The following is a 19,909-nucleotide window of genomic DNA, read 5'->3' on the forward strand; positions in this document are numbered from 1 at the left end:
CTTCTCATCAGTATAAAATGGACAATCTTGACAGGGCCCAGAGCTGACCAAAAGCCTGTTGTATAGAGAACAGGCTATTAGAGCAGAATTGCTAGATTTAGCAAATAAGAACACAGAACACCTTGTTAAATTTGAATTGTTAGGGTCTCCGAAGTGTTACAGAGAACCGGAATAATCAAACAATGCTCGGAGAGTTTGGAGTCACACTTTATTCAACGGTGGGCTTAGAGAAAATGAATTCAAATTCTAAGCAAGGCTACAAGCAGAACTTCCCTTTTTATTAAAGAGCCAGCCCTATGTGCACTTAGTAGTTATCCTGCTGCTGGCCTTGAAAACTACACAGTTCTATCCAATTAAAAAATGCACCTGGCATGGCATTGAAATTATGGGCATATCTAGTCTCTGGCCTACAAGGTCAGACAGCTAAGTTTATCTTCCTCATTATTCAAGCAGGCTAAAGCAGGCTAGAAAGCAAAGTTATTTTTTAGAATAAGAGTCCGTCTAAAAAAACAGCAGAGAATTCCAAACAGTAGTTTTACAAAATAGGGGTTAGCCTTCTCATTAGGAGGAATGCAGGGGCCAAAAGGGGTGGAGAATTATGAATTTATTAGGTCACCTGGAAACTAGATGGGCTGAGCCCCAAAATGTTGCCAGCACCCTAAGATGGGAGTCAGAGGTTTTTAAAGGACTCTAGGCGGGCTTTTTCTGGGTGGAGAATTCTCTGTGCAGGTCTGGATTCTGGGAAACTCCAGAGGGGAGAGGTAATGGTCTTAGCAAGTGGAATGTGGACTAAGTGGTATGTCCATTGTGAAGTGGCCTAAAGGTCAGCTCCCAGGGGAAGGGGTATCGATTCAATTCTTTGATCAGACCTAACATGAATGTCACATCAGTAGCACATAATTTTGTAGTAGATGTATAGCCTGGGTAATATTTGGGATATACTTATGCTAAAAATGTAGTTGTTGATCTGCTGTTCAAATTTAACAGGTGTTCTGCTTTTGACCTGACAACTACCACAGGGGCCAGTGGAGGCAGGGCCCTGCAGGGATTCCAAGGAAACTGAAGGGGCCAAAGTGGCAGCAGCGGAGGGTGTGAGGAGAGGCCCCAGAAAAGACAAGAGCGGCCCTTTTGGTGCACTTTTGCGGAGAACACTGGAAAGAGGAGCTTCTCAGCTCTTCCAAGTGTTGGCCTGGGCGTTCTCGAGGAAGTTTTACCCGCACCTTCCGAGCCTATAGGCTTCCCATCCTCCTCCTTGGGGATGGGGAGCGGCTGGGAGGAAGCGGCCTGAAGGGCGTCGCGGTAACCCCGCCTTTCGTACTCCCCACGGGTGGAGCCTGAGCGCGGAGCTCGCAAGCAGCTTTCTCTCCCCGGATGACGAACAGCGGGAGAACATGGAGTCGGGCAAGATGGCGCCTGGCAAGAACGCTCCGAGAGACGCCTTGGTGAGTGCGAAAGATGAGAGGCGGGGCGCAAAGCTCGGCACAGCCAGGAACCTGGGAGGCAGGCCCACGCGTAGGCTGGAGAATAGTCTTCGTGCTGGCTTCAGCCCAACCTGGGCGGCGGGCGGCCCGGAGAAAGTGGGATGGGGGTACTGGCCCCGGGGCGTCCTCCCGCCTTCCGGGAGCCCCGCTGGAGCGCGCAGGCCAGCAACCAGGCTTTGTCTCTGGGACCTCGGTCCTTGCCACCTCTTCGTCTCGGCTGCTCTACGAGCCCGGACTCTCGCGTCCAGAGTTCTGGTGTTAGCTAGCCTCCCCCATCGTCACATCCGAAAATGACAACCAGCTGTAGCCACCCCTGCCTCCGCTGGGAAAACCAAACCGGGCCTTCTTCTCTCTTAGCACCCCCACCCCCCAAAAAATAAAAGTTTTCAGCAAAGAGGGTACTACAGCATTTGGTGTGTTCCTGACACTCACTTGTGAAGAAAAGGAGTACAAGTTTGGAGCCCAGAGAACGGGGACCTTGTATCATAAGTACAAACACTACCTTGGGTCCAGTCTTGATTTCTAATACCTACATTATGCATCTGGCATTTCTTATTTGAATCCACAGGTGATGGCACAGATCCTGAAGGATATGGGAATTACAGAGTACGAACCAAGAGTTATAAACCAAATGTTGGAATTTGCTTTCCGTAAGTTAATAAAACACCAAAACTTTGCCTACTTTGTGAATCTGAAGATTGTTTTATTGTAAGGACATTTTCAACTAAATTACTTTTAACAGTTAACATCATAGAATTCAGCCTAAAGCAGTAAAGAGAGCTCAAGATAAGGGGAAATGGTATTTATACTGAGATATATTTTTAATTGATCATAGAGATAGAACAATTAGATATTAAAAACAAAATGCATAAACTAATTCAGAAATTAATGGAATCTTCTATTAAGAAAAGTGGCCATAAATATTAAGCTAGTTTCATGTTTAAGAAAATAATGTTTTGTTCTTAAAGGATATGTAACTACAATTCTGGACGATGCAAAAATTTATTCAAGCCATGCTAAGAAACCTAATGTTGATGCAGATGATGTGAGACTGGCAATCCAGTGTCGTGCTGATCAATCTTTTACCTCTCCTCCCCCAAGAGATGTGAGCAAACGTTTATTTAAAGTTAATTTGACTTAACAATTTTTTCATTGTAGTTATAATAAGGCTTTTTTTTTTTTTTTTTTTTTTTTTTAGTTTTTACTGGATATGGCAAGGCAGAAAAATCAAACCCCTTTACCTCTGATTAAGCCATATGCAGGACCCAGACTACCACCTGACAGATACTGTTTAATATCTCCAAACTATAGGCTGAAGTCCTTAATTAAAAAGGTAAAATTTTAATTTTTGGTCAATTTAGCTTTTTAAAAAGTTGAGTTGTATTAGGGAATTTGTAAAAAGCAAGTAGATAATACAGTAGATTAAAAGCTAAGATAATTTAATATACTTAGGATTTTTTTTTAATTTACTGCTTTGAAAACACCATGTCTGCAGTTAGCTGCTATGTTAAAAACATATATATAAGATCTAAGATTTTTAGAGCTAAAAGGAGCTTCAGTGTTCATCTAACCCACCACTCATATTTCACATCAGGAAAGTGATTCTGAATTTATCTATGTACTTAGTAGCAAAGCGAGGACTGATATTCAGGTCTCATAATTCCTAATCTTTCCACTTTACCATAGTTTTTTAGTGAAGCCTGATAATACACCATCAGGAATTGGACTTGCTTTCTGAAATATGACCTAAGGCTCTCCCACCACTGAAAAAGTTCTCCTCACATTGGGCTGCTTTTGATGTCTGAAATTCCACTATTTTAAGAGAGTTTATTTTGGGAGGTTTAGATGTTGACTACTTAAGGTAAGATTAAAAATTATAAGGAAGTTAGCTATTATCCCCAAATAAGACTACCTTAAACCAAATACTATATAATTATATATGTACATACATACATACTCATCCATTTATGAAAACCCTAGTTTTAATGTTAAATTTAGAACACCAATAGAATAAAAACAAGATATTCTTGCCATGGATTATCCATTAATAATTCACATCAACAATCCTAATTTCATTCCTGGTAAGTTTAGGTGTCAAATGTGAACAACATTAAAATTAATTTGTTAAACCCTTAGGGACCTAACCAAGGAAGACTACTTCCACGGTTAAGTGTTGGTGCTGTTAGTAGCAGAACTACCACTCCTACTATAGGTAAGTGAGAAGGGAAATGCCTTTTCTGGGTGGTAAAGAAGTGCCTCAGCACTTGATTTTGAACTATAATCCAAATCAAAAGGTGAGTCAGAAATTCCCATATGTGTGTTGCCATCATTACATTTACTCATCCTCTAGTAAAGCTATAGACATATATTTTATCAGATTTCAAAATGAGAAAGCCACAAAGAATATCTGATCCCAAATGAGTATAAATTTGGACATTACCCAACCTTGTGGTTGATATAAACTATAATACCAATAGTTTAAGCTGTGTTCTTTCTGCCTCCTATACAAATGAAGTAGCCAAATACACTCATGGCAGTAGCCAATTTATTATCAGAAATTAAAGAAATTTCTGAATAAATTGACAACAGAATGCAGTCAAAATAAAGTTTAAAAATGTACAAAAAGTTTAAGGATATCAAAGTGGAAAAATTCTGTTTTAATACTAACCACTTCAAAAGTATCATTGATTGTCCTATACCAGGGTTGGGGAATGTCCGGCCCATGGGCCATATAAGGCCTGAGAAATCATTTGGTCTGGCCCTGCCAAGGCATTAGGGGTGAGTTAATTAAATATTTGGCCAAATATAGCAGGCTGATTTGTTTGTTTGTTAATCTTCACCCAAAGATATTTTTCCATTCATTTTTAGAAAGAGTGGAAGGGGACAGAGAGAGGGAAAAACATGGATGTGAGAGACATCGATTGGTTGCCTCCTGCAGGATGGTGAGTTACATGCACTTGACCAGAAATGAACCTGGGACCCTTTAGTCTGAGGGCTGATGCTCGATCCACTGAGCCAAGCCGGTAGGGCAACAGGCTGATTTTTTAAATTGATAATTTTGTATGGCCTGTGAATGATGTTATAAATATCCAAATGGCCCTTGGAAGAATTAAGGTTCTCCACCCCTGTATACTAACCCCTTCATCAGTGCCTTTATCTGTGCCCATCCATCATTCTTTGAGCATTTCTTGCTTTCTGGCACAAGATGTTCTAAGCTCATCTTATATTTCTACCCCAGTCCTAGAATCAGCCATTTCTCCAAAGAGCTCTGGTTCCTTTTAGTGGAGAATGGTATTTATTTTATTATTAAATTTATTGGGGTGACATTGGTCAACATGAATATATAGGCTTTAGGTGTGGGTTTTAATGTTACAGGATCTGTATATTGTACCATGTGTTCACCACCCAAAGTCAAATCTCTTGTCACCATATATTAGAACTCCCTTCTCCCCCCACCTACTTTCCTCTGGCAACCACCACGCTGTTGTTTGTGTTTGTTCTATATCACACATATGAGTAAAATCATATAGTTCTTAGCTTTTTATTATTGACTTATTTCACTTAGTATAATGTTCTCAAGCTGAGAAAGATATTTAGTAGTGGCTGTGGGGGGAGGTCAGTCGGGGAAAATGGAGACATATGTAAAACTTTAAACAATAAAAAATACATTATTGGCATCTTCTTAATGTCATTGATTAGATAATAAGGAAATCCTATATAATAGGCTAATATGCAAATCGACAGAACAGCGGAACGACCAGTCGCTATGACGCACACTGACCACCAGGGGGCAGACACTCAACGCAGGAGGCGGACTCATGGCTGGCGAGCACAGCGGCGGTGGCGGGAGCCTCTGCCACCTCAGCAACAGCACTAAGGACCCCTTGGTGGACATCCCCCGAGGGGTCCTGGACTGCAAGAGGGCACAGGCGGGCTGAGGGGATCCCCTCACCCCAGTGCATGAATGTTGTGCACAGGGCCTCTAGTCTACACTAATAAAAGAGAAAGATGAAAATTGACCATACCTTCGTGACACTCACCAGCCAATCAGGAGTGAGTATGCAAATTAACCCAACAAAGAAGATGGGTTAATTTGCATATGCAGGCGCCAAGTGGCTGGGGGTGGGACGCAGGCGTTCCGCACCACCCCAGCCGCTCCGGGCCTCTGGGCAGTGTGGGAAGGCAGAAAGGCGGTTCCTGGCGGGAGCGAAGGCAATGCAGGCAGCCAGGGAAAGGAAGGCCCATTCTTGCATGAATCTTCGTGCATCGGGCCTCTAGTATATAAATAATAGATTTAGATTTCCTGATTTCTGTTGTCCTAAATTCTTTCTGGATTTCTTTCACAAAGTATTTTCAGAAAAAAAATTCCCTTCTCTTTGATCAGTATTGTTTTTTGGCTCTTACTGCTTATAACTTGAGTCCTGTAGATGTCATGTAGCTCTGGTATAAGAACCATTTGATTTTTGAGCTGTGTAGATAATCTCTTCATATTCTTAGGATATGAAGTTACATTTCAGCATTTTCAAACCAGCCTTGTATAGTATTACTTGTATACTTATAAATTCATGTGACCTCTGTGAACAGAAATTTGCATATAAATTTGTGTAAGGTTTTGGTCATATACTATTCATCTGTAGATTCATATTAAGTGAATATGCTTTTTTTATATTAATTTCAGAGAGGAGAGGGAAAGAGAGAAGCATCAATGATGAGAGAGAATCATCGATCAGCTGCCTCCTGCACGTCCCCCACTGGGGATCGAACCCACAACCTGGGCATGTGCCCTTGACCAGAATTGAACCCAGGACCCTTCAGTCCACAGGCCAACACTCTATCCACTGAGCAAACTGGCCAGGGCTGCCTTTTTTTTTTTTTAAGTCTAAGCTGTGGTAATCAGTTACATGTGTTTTTCGTAAGTTAATTTTAGTTATCAGTTGTGATTTTTATTCCTAGTTAGATCACTTCTTGGCCTTTTTGCTATGATCAATACTGTAATTTTGCCCGGCCGGTGTGGCTCAGATGTTGAGTGTTGACCCAAGAACCAAGGGGCTTTGGGTTCATGCGGTCAGTGCACATGCCCAGGTTGCAGGCTAGATCCCTAGTAGGGGCATGCAGGAGGCAGCTGATTGATGTTTTTCTCTCATTAATGTTTCTATCACCCCCTCTTCGTTCCTCTCTCTGAAATCACTAAAAACATATTTTAAAATAAAAGGTGCAATTTTTTAACTTTAAAATTTTTTCCAATGAGTTTTATAATGCGTAAGACCTAAGCAACTACTCTGTTGAATTTTAAAGCCTAAACTCCATACTTACTTAAATGTTAACAATTCCTTATAGTAATGGCCAAGAAAACACCTACCTACTGTGAATTTTCTTGACCAAATAAAACTTATGACGACTGCTTCATTAAACTTCATCAAATTCTTTGAACCACTCTTTAATACATAAGAAAACTTGCCTAGGTATGAAGATATAAAATTCTCACTTTCCTGGGTTTGTAAGAAAAAGCACTAGAACCCAGATTTCTGTGTACTTTTGGGCTTTCTTCCCCCATTAAGGCTTTCTTCTGCTTTGTCCCTGGAGATCATGACAGTTAATAGTTTTTTTTTCAATGATAGTTATAGTTTTTCAAATAACTATCCCTGGGCAGGTTGGTTCCAGAGGAAAGGGATATATGGAAAACTTTGCATCCCCAAGGGAAAAACTAGGAACATACATGTTTCCAAAAAATGCATTTTTTGAGAGAGCTATGACATTGGTTTACACGCTGAGTCTTTGAGTCTTGGGAAATTCATTCATTAAGCAAACATTTGTTGAGTGCCTGTTAGGAACAAGGCACAAAAGCCATGTGCTCACAAGGATGAAAAAGGTTAGCAGAGGGTTGTAATTGAGGGAACAATATAAAACACTAATATTAAGGCTCCTATAACATGTTAAGGGAATTTCAGAGGCAGGTAACGACGTCTGAACAAATAAAAAAGTTTATAAAATGGGGTGGTATTTAAATTTTACCTTGGATTAAAGGGTTGAATTAAAATGAGAGGTATGGGACATGGTTATCTCCAAGATCTCTTTCTACTTAAAAAAATCTGAATATAAAAAATATTTTTTTGCCTACCTGGGAACCCCAAAGGGTATATTTGATAGGCTTTTATTAGATATGTGTTGACTTAACTTCATGGGCATAATAGACTTCTAGTTTTCAGCAAATGACAAAAATTAAAAAGTGCCATATAGGGTGATTAATAGAAAATGTGGGTCATTATTCTGCTAGCTTATTTAAACACTCAATTTTATGATTTCCTGTCACTAAAACTCCATGCTAGTCACTGTTTGAAGAGCTTTACGTGGATTATTTTGTTTTAATTCTCACAGAATCCTATTAAATAGGTACTGTTGTCCCCATTTGATGGATGAGAAAAGAGAGGTACAAAAAGATTAAATAACTTGCCCAAGCATACTCAGTAGGTGATAAAAGCCTGGATTCAAACACAAGCAGGTAGGCTCCAGAACCTACATTCTTTACTACTGCACTATCCTGAAGTTTTAGCATCTAAAATATTGAGTTTGTAAACACTTTTGAAGTTACTTTACTCTTATTTCTAATGATTTTTTTCTCACCTTTTATTACTTCCCTATGCTTTGAAGGTAGTTTCTGGTAAGCTAAGAAGGGCAGAATATGAACCTTCATAAGTCATCTAACTAACATAGTCTGTTAATTACAACTACAGCAACCCCACAAACAGTGTCTGTCACAAATAAAATTGTACCTCCAGTATCAGTGACAAGCCAAAGATTTACGGTGCAGATTCCACCTTCTCAGTCCACACCTGTCAAACCAGGTAACGTCATGGGTGGAGAAGGGGGGTGGTGGTGTGAGTGGTTCTTTTAAAATATTTTTTTCTGAATTTAAAATTTCTGAATAATTTGTGACTATAGAACAGTTTGTGTTCCTATAGCAAGAGTTAAATTGTTTAAATATCATAAGAAGGTGGCAGTAATGCTGCAAATCTTCAGAGGGGGCCTATGAGCCCACTAAAATTACAATATATGAAACTTTAAGTATATATAACATTTGGGGGTTAGGGAGAGTATTCAGTGTGACCATCAGATTCTCAAAAAACACTGTGAACTAAAATAAGTTAGGGCCCACAAATCTAAGGCAGCTTTAGGAGAAAGCACTTGGGGTTCAAGCTCAAGAAAATGATACAACTGAGTGTACATCAAAAGAAAAGTGTACCTATAAGCACACCAATGAACACAAGACACTGGGGGGGGGTGGGATGAGGGCATGTGACGGGCTAGGGGAGGCTGGGGGAAGGTCAATGGGGGGAAAAAAGGAGATATATGTACTAATATATGTAATACTTTAAACAATAAAAAAATAATAAAAAATGAGTGAATGAATGTTAAGTAGAATGTGTGCCAATAATAATTTTTTAAAAAAGTACCTTTACTTACTTCATGGAAGGAGACATATAAAGTTAGAATAATATAAGTAGAATTCTGTTATAGTATAGTTTATTAATGCACATGCTTAGATTCACATCTTAAACTTAACCACACACAGTAAACTATGTATATAAAATATTGGCCTATGAGGGAAGCAAGATTCCTTACCTTGAACATATATAGTGTGTACCATGATGAATCCAGTGCACTGCTTCCCATGACGAAGTACTAAGTAAAGTTTTAGGTAGTTAAAAGTTCAAAAAAACTAACAGAAAACCTTTAACCTTATACTAGATACTAATTTAGGTATTTAACATTTAATTCAGCTTGGCCGGTATGGCTCAGTGGTTGAGCATCGCACATGCCCAGGTTGTGGGCTCGATCCCCAGTAGGGGGCATGCAGGAGGCAGCCAATCGATGATTCTCATCATTAATGTTTCTATCTCCCTTCCTCTCTGAAATCAATACAAATATATTTAAAATAAATAAAATTTAATTCAACTTTTCATGAAGTATAATTATAATTACCCGAGTTTCTTCTATGTAGTTGCACTTCATGCTATTGAAATTATTAGAATTACACTGAACTCTGTTGAATACTTTATACCATTTGTTTCTGATCCTGGGTAATTAATTCATAGTTTGGGGATGTTTTCTCCTCTGTTTACAGTTCCTGAAACAACTGCAGTTCAAAATGTTCTGATTAATCCTTCAGTGATTGGACCAAAAAATATTCTTATTAACGCCAACATGGTTTCATCACAGAACACAGCCAATGAATCAAACCCATTGAAGAGAAAACATGAAGATGATGATGACAGTGATACTCTGTAAGGAAATAATCTAGATGCATTTCAAATGCATAGTTGGTTTTGAGCCCAATTATACTGAACCAGAACATTCTAGATCTTCTCAAGTTTTATCTTGGAAAACAAAGACAGCTGCAGTATTTTTCATATTTATGTAAACTGTTAGATTTAAGTAAGGCTGCCAGTGTTTTTTCATTAGGCTTCAAGTAGAAAAAGTTAAGCAATTATTTAATAGTTTCACTAATGTTGAGTCCTACAATTCTGTTTTGGAAGCAGTTTTCTGCCATGTATCACTGACAATAGCACTTAAGTTTCAGTTTCTGTGGCCTGATCAGTGAACTGATCTTTACAGCATAATTTCTAATCTACATTGAAGTACTACTTTCTTTTGTAAGTTAAAAGTCATTTTTATTGTCACCTACTTTTATAAATAGTTCTCTCAACTTAGTAAATACTTTGGAGAGGATGGATTTAAGATTCTAAATCCAGTTTTGAATGTATTTGTTTCTTGGTGTTCCCTAACCTCCTACCCCCTCAACCCCGTTTCTAGATCCCGTTCATTTTCTGCACCATATCCTCCCCATAGGCTTAAATGTCTCCCTATTGCTCTTAAATTTAAAAGGCCAAAACTGGAATTTTAAAAATATCATTCCTAATAATACACCTTAGTACCATTTTTATATATTTAAAACCTGTTTTATATGCCCGCTGTTCTACAGTTCACTTTAAACTTGGATGTTTCCATTTGCTTTTTCTGAGAGCAATTTGTTATCCCTTGCCTTTTTTGCCCATTGAGCTTTACTCTCTTTTTGATAGGTAGTTTATATTCAGTCTTATTTTCCAAATTGATAACTCCACCATATTTCACATTTCTAAATTTAACATAGATGATGCTATAGCTTAAAATCTGCCTTGATAAGTATATTTACACTGGACCTAGGCAAAACCACTGAAGAGCAAGTATTTTCTTCCTTTTTACCACATGCATACATGCTTTGATCACTACTGCTTGAACCTTCCTCCTATTGGTATAATTCAGATCATTTCTTCTAGTTTGTTGCTGAGGATGTCACACTTAAGATGGGATCACAACTGAAAGTTTTCTAATGGTTTTCCTTCCCGTAGAAGGCCAACAACGAATTAGTGACGTGAACTGCACTTAGATACACTCTGCTGAGATTTCCCAGTAATGTCACTAAACACCTTTCCCTTTTTATACACATCTAAATACCTTATTGGGAAAGATTGCTAAGCTTTCAAAAATATAAACAGGTTTGTGCAGTTTCTGTTTAAGTAAGTTTGACGTATTCAACATATGATTACTTTTATAGAATTTCCTGTAATGAATTTTCATATTCGAGGATTTTCAAAATTTAAAACACAAAGAAGTTTTATCTTTGGATGCCATTTGATAGAGAATTACTCCAGTAACAGGGAAGAAATGTCTTATTTTGAGTGCTTTTGGATGTTAGGAAAAGGTGGTATCAAACTTGTAATAACACATCTGATCAACATCATAGGAGAGAAATGTTCATTATATATTGCATAGGAAATCATTACTTCAATGTTCTCAGGGAGGCAGCATCTCAAAAGGCCTAAGTTTTAGTCCTGGTTCCATCCTTTACCAACTGTGTGACCTTATTTTACCTCTGAGCCTTGTTCTCCTCACTAGTAATAGGAAAATAACACTGACCCTGCCTACCTCACAGGGATGTTGTGAGGGTTAATTGATATATGTGAAAGTTCTTTCAAAGTTGTAAAATGTTATATAACTAATGAATTGTTAACGTATTTGTTCCGAGATTATTAATAAAAAATTGTTTCATTTATCTTTCTTTTTTGACTTACGAGCATCATCCTATACACCAAACAATTGAGGGTTTTGATTCTAGGTCAGGGCACATACCACGGTTGCAGGTTCTATCCCTGGTCGGGGCAAGTCAGGGGACAACCAATTGATGTTTCTCACATCAATGTTTCTCTTTCTCTCTAAAATCGATAAATGCATATCCTTGGCTGAGGATTTTTAATAAAAGATACAAGGAAGATGAACAAGGCCCAGTAATTCTGAGGACCAAAAAGCAATTAAGATTTAATGGATGAATTAATTCTAAATCAAGGAACTGTTTGCTTTTATTTAGAACCAGCATGACTCTAAATCAGGGGTGGGCAAACTTTTTGACTCGAGGGCCACAATGGGTTCTTAAACTGGACCGGAGGGCCGGAACAAAAGCATGGATGGAGTGTTTGTGTGAACTAATATAAATTCAAAGTAAAGGAGCGGAGGGGAGAGCAAGAGAACCCTCTGCTCTTTTGGCTCCGTGGGCCGGATAGAACAGCCGAACGGGCCGGATCCGGCCCGCGGGCCATAGTTTGCCCACGGCTGCTCTAAATAGTGAAGCAAAATAAAAATGAAAGAATAGAGGTTTAAATCTGTTAAAAAAAAAACATAACATGCTCTTGTCTTTGGTGGGAATTCATACATGAAATTGATTGTTCATTCACTTACTAGGTCAGCCAGTGGGTGGACTGCTCTTTGAGGCGAAGACCACTTTATCTTGCAGATAACCCTTTCCTAACTACCTCCACCTAATCTAGCTTCAAGAATGACTTAAGGCAGCTCTTGTCCTCCAGCTTCTAGGTGGATTTTTTAAGATGTACTGATGGTAATTGGGGTGAGGACATTGTTATCCCAAGTTCGTTCTTTCACAAATAGGAAACAAGTGTCTTTTATCAGAGTATGAATAAAGGAATACAGCCAGCATGTGGGAGAATGGAAGATATAATGCACACTGTGATCTAAGAAGTCCAGAGTGCAGGGAAGTTAAGTACTCAAAAGGTAAGGAAGAAAACACAAATCAGAAGAGCAAGTACAAATTCATGTGTATAATATGCTACCATATATATCTTAATATATATGTATATGCACACATAGATATGCTTTTTACACGCATTAAGTAACTCCACATTAAAGGAAACAGATCTTAGAGTGGTTGTTTCTAAGGAGGGAAACTGGCAGCTAGGGAACTTGGGTAGAAAGGAGTCTCATTCTGTACCTCTTTTTGATTTTTGTTATCATGTCCTACAGGGAGGTTTGGTCATAAAAAAGGAAAAGAAGGGAAGCAGAAAACACTGAGCCAAAGGGATAGAATTAGTTTATGACATGAAGAGTATAATCTCGTCTATATACAGGCATGCATATATTGTCTACATGTTGAAAGTGAATATGCTACACTTGAGCCTAAACATTGGCCATGTTTTATCAGTAATACCCAATTCTATATTAAATCAGGAAGCACATCCTTGCACTATTCTAGTTTATATGCTCATGAATTTTCCTCAACAAGTTGTAAACTACTTCTGGACAAATGTTATTTTACATTCCCTCCATTATGTCCTAAGCATAAAGCGGTACTCAAATATTTTAATTTCCCCATTCATTCTCTGGATTAATGACCCAAATAAATGGGAAAACCTGGAAGCAGAGTTTAGTAGAAAGTACTTAAAAGAGCCCTAACTGGTTTGGCTCAGTGGATAGAGCATCGGCCTGCGGACACAAGGGTCCCAGGTTTGATTCCAGTCATGGGCATGTACCTTGGTTGTGGGCACGTCCCCAGCGGGGGGTGTGCAGGAGGCAGCTGATCGATGTTTCTCTCTCATTAATGTTTCTAACTCTCTCTTCCTATCCCTTCCTCTCTGTGAAAAATCAAAATATATATTTTTTAAAGTACTTAAAAGGTAAATCAGATTGATGTATGGATAAATTGGCAGTTATAGAGTCTAAGTGCTAGGTTTATGGGTTTTTACAATTTTTTCAATTCCTATGTACATTAGAAATAAGATATTAGGGGAAAAGAAATCGGGGGTGGGGAATGCAGTCACCAGTATATTAAAATTCTGGCCCAGCTGTGACTTTAATTTTCTAGATCTATGGGTAGCATGTCTGGGTCTCATCTTCAAAAAGAAAATTAGGCGGAGAAACCAAGATGGCGGCATAGGAAAACACCTAAACTGCTGCCACGCACAACAATTTCAAAACTACAAGTAAAAGACAAAACGGACATCATCCAGAACCACAGGAAGGCTGGCTGAGTGGAAATTCTACAACTAGAAGGAAAGAGAAAAGCACACTGAGACTCAGAGGAGATGCAGAAGGCAGAGATACTGAGGCGCACGTGCGGACGGGGCTGGCAACTGAGTACGCGGCTGGCTTTCTCAACCAGGACGGAGACAAAAGCTCCTGACGGCTCTGAACTCCAGTTCCGGGCGAGACTCTGGGGACCCAGACTCATTCGGGGAGAAACTGGACTATCTGGCAGCGGGCAAAACTCGAGGGTGGCATTCTCTCAGAGGTGCTTACAGCGATTACCGCAGGACACTGACCCAGGGGCCTCTTAAGGCAGAGCTGACGGGAACCCATTGCTGTCTGCTCCGCCTGAGACTCCGCCCCATCCAAGCTGAGCACAGAGGCTTTTGCAAGTCTTATCTCATAAGGGTGTCTCCAGCACAGAAGTTCTCCCAGCATAAACACAGCTGATCCTCACAGCCAATTGGCCTGGAGGTCAATTCCTCCCAGTGATACCAACAACAATCAAGGCTTAACTGTAACAATACTGTGCACACAGCCCACAAAGGGGTGCACCAAGAGTGTCCACATCAGGTAATTGGGGAGGGCTGAGCCACTGGGCCCTATAGGACACCTAGCACACAAAGCCACTCTATCAACTCAGGGAAGCAGCCAAAATGTGAAGACAAAGAAACAGATCACTAATGAAAGAAATGGAGGAAAGCAAACGACTGGATATATAGAGTTCAAATCCACGGTTATAAGGTTTTTCAAGAATTTTCTAGAAAAGGCTGATAAATATATTTTTTAAAATAAATCTTTATTGTTCAGATTATTACAATTGTTCCTCTTTCCCCCCCCCCCATAGCTCCCCTCCACCCGGTTCCCACCCCATTCTCTGCAATTAGACCCCCCCCCACTCCTCATTCATACGTGTACGATTTTTGTCCAGTCTCTTCCCACACCCCCCACACCCTTCCCCACAAGAATTGTCAGTCCACTCCCTTTCTATGCCCCTGATTCTATTATATTCACCAGTTTATTCTGTTCATCAGATTTTGTTATTCACTTGATTTTTAGATTCACTTGTTGATAGATATGTATTTATTGTTCATAATTTTTATCTTTACCTTTTTCTTCTTCTTCCTCTTCTTAAAGAATACCTTTCAGCATTTCATAATACTGGTTTGGTGGTGATGAATTCCTTTAGCTTTTTCTTATCTGTGAAGCTCTTTATCTGACCTTCAATTCTGAATGATAGCTTTGCTGGGTAGAGTAATCTTGGTTGTAGGTACTTGCTATTCATCACTTTGAATATTTCTTGCCACTCCCTTCTGGCCTGCATAGTTTGTTGAGAAATCACCGTATGGGTGCTCCCTTGTACGTAACTACTGTGTTTCCCCGAAAATAAGACATCTTCAGAAAATAAGACCTACTCACAGGTTTCCTTCTCAGTGAAATATAAGGCATCCCCCGAAAATAAGGCCCAGGTTCTGTCTCAGAATGAAAATTAATTTACCATAAACTGGTCACTAGGGCCGCCCCGACTGGCGTCTAGCAACCAGTGACGTTACGCGGAGTCCTGACGTCACTGCTGTGTGGAGGCAGAGCGGAGGTCGGAGTGAGCGGTGAGCGCGGGGCGGGAGAGAGGAGGAGACTTTCGCAGATGCATGTAGAAGAACAGGAGAATTAGAGCGGATGGGACGCGGCGAAGGTGGTGAGTGCTGGTCTGTCTCTGGTGACACTACCTGATGCTCGAGGCCGCCTTCATGATGACTGAAGGTTCTCAGTCAGTGGCAGACCCTGCTCCAGCCCAGATCCAGGCCCCAGCAAGCCCGGTGACAGTCCCCAGGCAGGCCCCAGGGGGTAAATGTCTGATAAAGGGGTAGGGGGGATGTCTGGTGAAGGTGTTCAGTGGCACAGGGGTGGGCGGAGGGGGATCACTTAAAATGACACAGGAGGATCAGAGAGGGCAATCAAAATGACACAGGAGGATCAGAGGGGCCAATCAAAATGACACAGGAAGATCAGAGGGGACAATCAAAATGACACAGGAGGATCAAAAGGGGTTACTAAAATGGTAATCCCCCCTCTGATTCTCCTGTGCCATTTTGATTCTCCCCTCTCATCCCCCCTGTGTCATTTTGAGTGATCTCCCTCCCCCCACCTTGATACCCCAATTCCTTTTTTTTTACCCCTAGAAATGAGCGCAAAAAGAAAAAGCTACTCCGTGGAGTACAAGAAAGGAATCGTGGAAGACTCTTGGGGCCAAAATCTTACTGCTTTCTGCAAAGAGAAGATGTTGAGTGTCCGATTGGTCTGAAAATGGCCAGCAGAGTATGGTAACCTCATTGAACAAGTGGACAAGGGGAATGCTAAAAAGCACAAGTGTGGATCAGGTCGGCAACCATTATTTTCCGAGCTGGAAGACCTGATCTGTGAATGGGTTGTTGACAGGAGAGCAAAGGCTTTGGTTGTGAATAGGGCTCAGATTCAAGAATTTGCCCTTGCAATGGCACCACAGTTTGACATAGCCCCCAAAGACTTCAAAGCATCACAACACTGGCTGGATAATTTCCTTCAGCGAAGTGAACTGTCTTTAAGAAGATCTACAACATTGTTTAGGTTGGAAGACACTCAAGTTATTAAGCGAGCACTTGCATTCAAGTCCTTTATTGATGATGCTGACTTCTCTAAATACAATCTTTCCAACATGATTGCTATGGATGAAACTGCAGTGTTTATGGGCCAATCATCTCAAACAACAATTGAACAGCGGGGTGTCTCCTTAGCATACATTACCTCCACTGATTACAAAAGTGCACGTGTTTCCTGTATTTTGGCAATTCGTCTGCATGGCACTAAAATCCCACCTTTAGTCATTTCTAAGGGCAAGAAGGAAAAGATTGAACGTGTTTTGGGCATTTTTATTCTTGAAACTGAAAAAGCCTGGGCCACACAAGCAGTTATAAGGAAGTGGGTCGATTTAATGCTGCCGCTTGTTATGCGAGGGAGCCAAAGAGGTCTGCTAGTCTGGGATGCAGCCAGCACTCACCGCGCTAAAGACATGAAGACATTTCTTCACGAAAGAAAAATAGATCAGATAATGATTCCCGCAGGAATGACGGCCTATCTCCAGACTCTTGATATTGCAATAAAAAAGCCATTCAAAGACAATTTGCGCATGGAAATTAATAGAATGGAGAGAAATCAGCGTGGAAACTTTGTGAAACCTAAACTGCAAGAAGTTGTGACTTGGGTGAAGAATTCATGGGAGAAAATCACTGACAGTTGCACTGCAAATGCACTGCGAGCAAGCTACCTTGACAAGAAGTACTCATTTAAAGACAGTGCTATTGCTAAACATGAGAGATTTGGTCCACTGATTCTGAAAGAAATGGAGTCACAAGAAATTCACCAGGAAATTCAGGAATTGGATTGTTATGATGATGTTCCAGAAGATGATGACATGATTGTCATTGAATAAATGAGTAAATTCTTGATACTGTAGGATTCACAGTTTGTCTGGTTTGTGTTGACAACTACCGTACCGTATACAGGTAATAAATTTCCTTTATTTTCATTTAACAATAAATGTGTACCGTATTGTTCATGGAAAAATAAGACATCCCCTGAAAATAAGACCTAGCGTGTCTTTGGGGGCAAAAATTAATATAAGACACTGTCTTATTTTTGGGGAAACATGGTATCTGTTTTTCTCTTGCTGCTTTTAATATTCTCTTTGTCTTTTGCTCTTGGGATTTTAATTATGATGTGTCTTGGTGTGGTCCTCTTTGGATTCCTTTTCTTTGGGGTTCTCTGCGCTTCCCGGACTTGTAAGTCTTTCTTTCACCAAGTAGGGGAAGTTTTTTGTCATTATTTCAAATAGATTTTCAGTATCTTGCTCTCTCTCTTCTTCTGGCACCCCCATAATTCGGATGTTGGTACTCTTGAAGTTGTCCCAGAGTCTCCTTACACTATCTTCATATTTTTGGATTTTTTTTTTCTTTTCTGGTTGGGTGTTTTTTGCTTCTTTGTATTTCAAAGCATTGACTTGATTCTTGTGATCATTTAGTCTGCTGTTGGATCTCTATATATTATTTTTTATTTCAGTCAGTGTATGCTTAATTTCTAGTTGGTCCTTTTTCATATCCTCGAGGGTCTCGCTAAATTTATGGGCCTCTTCTAGAAAATTCTTGAAAAACCTTATAACCGTGGATTTGAACTCTATATCCAGTAGTTTGCTTTCCTCCATCTCTTTCATTTGTGACCCGTTTCTTTGTCTCTGCATTTTGACTGCTTCCCCGAGTTAATAGAGTGGCTTTGTGTGCTAGGTGTCCTATAGGGCCCAGTGGCTCAGCCTCCCCAGTTACCTGATGTGGACACTCTTGGTGCACCCCTTTGTGGGCTGTGTGCACAGTCTTGTTGTAGTTATGCCTTGATTGTTGTTGGTATCACAGGGGGGAATTGACCTCCAGGCCAATTGGCTGTGAGGATCAGTTGTGTCCATGATGGGAGAACTTCTGTGCTGGAGACACCCTTATGAGACAAGACTTTCTTCAGTGGGGCTTTGGTGCTCACTGAGTCTGTCCCGAGTGTGTCCCTTATGGATCTGAGGAGTTGTAATCTGGATGGTCCCACTCTGACCACTGGGTACACGGGCTCTTGCATCTCCAAGCAGGTGCTAATTTAGCCTCTGCCTGAGGCCACCCAGCAGGAGCTAGAGATCTGCAGATTCCTCTTCTTTTTTGGGTTTTGGAGGTGTCCAGATGAGGCCCAGCTGTGAAGCAATGCAAGCTGCTGTGGAGCCTTGGGCCTTCTTTTGGATGTTCTGGGTCTCACTGACTCAGCTGCAGTTTGTTAATTAAGTTTAAAATTCAAAGGTCCTGGCCATTCACATGCAAAAGCCTCTGTGCTCAGCTTGGATGGGGCTGAGTCTCAGGGTGGAGCAATCAGCAATGGCTTCGTGGGGCAGGATCTCAGGGCGGAGCAAACAGCGATGGCTTCCCATCAGCCCTGCCCTAAAAGGCCCCTGGTTCTCAGTGTCCCGTGGTAATCGCTGCAAGCACCTCTGAGAGAAAGCCGCCCTTGAGTTTTGCCCACTGCTAGACAGTCCAGTTTCTCCCCGTATGAGTCTGGGTCTCCAGAGTCTCGCCCGGAACTGGAGTTCAGAGCCGTTGGGAGCTTTTGTCTCCTTCTGCATTGAGAAAGCCAGCTGCGTTCTCAGTTCCCAGCCCTCTCCGCTTACACGCCTCCGTACCTCTGCCTTCCGCAGCTCCTGTGAGTCTCAGTGTGCTTTTCTCTTTCCTTCTAGTTGTAGAATTTCCACTCAGCCAGCCTTCCTGTGGTTCTGGATGATGTCCGTTTTGTCTTTTACTTGTAGTTTTGAAATTGTTGTGCGTGGCAGCAGTTTAGGTGTTTACCTATGCCGCCATCTTGGTTTCTCCTCAAGGCTGATAAATTTAGCGAGACCCTTGAGGATATGAAAAAGGACCAACTAGAAATTAAGCATACACTGACTGAAATAAAAAATAATATACAGAGATCCAACAGCAGACTGGAGTAGTGGTTGGCAAACTCATTAGTCAACAGAGCCAAATATCAACAGTACAACGATTGAAATTTCTTTTGAAAGCTGAAAACCGACTTCTGCGCATGAGCCACGAAGTTTCAATTGCACTGTACGTGTGTGCCCGTATGTGGTATTTTGTGGAAGAGCCACACTCAAGGGGCCAAAGAGCCGCATGTGGCTCACAAGCTGCAGTTTGACGACCACAGGACTAGAGGATCACAAGAATCAAGTCAAAGATTTGAAATACAAAGAAGTAAACAACAGCCAACCGGAAAAGCAAAAAGAAAAAATAATCCAAATGTATGAAGATAGTGTAAGGAGACTCTGGAACAACTTCAAGCGTACCAACATCCAAATTATGGGGGTGCCAGAAGAAGAGAGAGAGCAAGATACTGAAAACCTAGTTGAAGAAATAATGACAGAAAACTTCCCCCACCTGGTGAAAGAAATAGACTTACAAGTCCAGGAAGCTCAGAGAACCCCAAACAAAAGGAATCCAAAGAGGACCACACCAAGACACATCATAATT

The 19,909-nt window shown here is 40.8% G+C and overlaps 1 protein-coding gene across 2 annotated transcripts; it reads left to right on the forward strand.

Moving 5' to 3' along the window:
- The first annotated feature begins 987 nt into the window (after nucleotides 1-987).
- Nucleotides 988-11,577, forward strand: TAF9B (TATA-box binding protein associated factor 9b). 2 transcript variants are annotated; one of them, XM_080652142.1, is made up of 7 exons: nucleotides 988-1,442; nucleotides 2,050-2,131; nucleotides 2,450-2,586; nucleotides 2,680-2,814; nucleotides 3,618-3,693; nucleotides 8,213-8,323; nucleotides 9,604-11,577. In XM_080652142.1, the coding sequence occupies exons 1-7, from the start codon at nucleotides 1,392-1,394 to the stop codon at nucleotides 9,765-9,767; spliced, it is 756 nt and encodes a 251-aa protein (XP_080508268.1). In that variant the 5' UTR covers nucleotides 988-1,391; the 3' UTR covers nucleotides 9,768-11,577. The 2 variants fall into 2 exon arrangements, with proteins under 2 accessions (XP_080508268.1, XP_080508269.1); XM_080652143.1 differs by lacking the exon at nucleotides 8,213-8,323 and having other exon boundaries at nucleotides 9,604-11,571.
- The last annotated feature ends 8,332 nt before the right edge of the window (nucleotides 11,578-19,909 follow it).

Source organism: Plecotus auritus (genome assembly GCF_963455305.1).
Source record: "Plecotus auritus genome assembly, chromosome: X".
Classification (NCBI taxonomy): Eukaryota; Metazoa; Chordata; class Mammalia; order Chiroptera; family Vespertilionidae; genus Plecotus; species Plecotus auritus.

Bases quoted from the DNA above. Each gene is read 5' to 3' on its own strand.
- TAF9B (XM_080652142.1), top strand. From the start codon at position 1,392: ATGGAGTCGGGCAAGATGGCGCCTGGCAAGAACGCTCCGAGAGACGCC. The intron at 2,132-2,449 runs GTAAGTTAATAA...TTGTTCTTAAAG, and splicing joins AATGTTGGAATTTGCTTTCC to GATATGTAACTACAATTCTG. The intron at 2,815-3,617 runs GTAAAATTTTAA...TTAAACCCTTAG, and splicing joins TGAAGTCCTTAATTAAAAAG to GGACCTAACCAAGGAAGACT.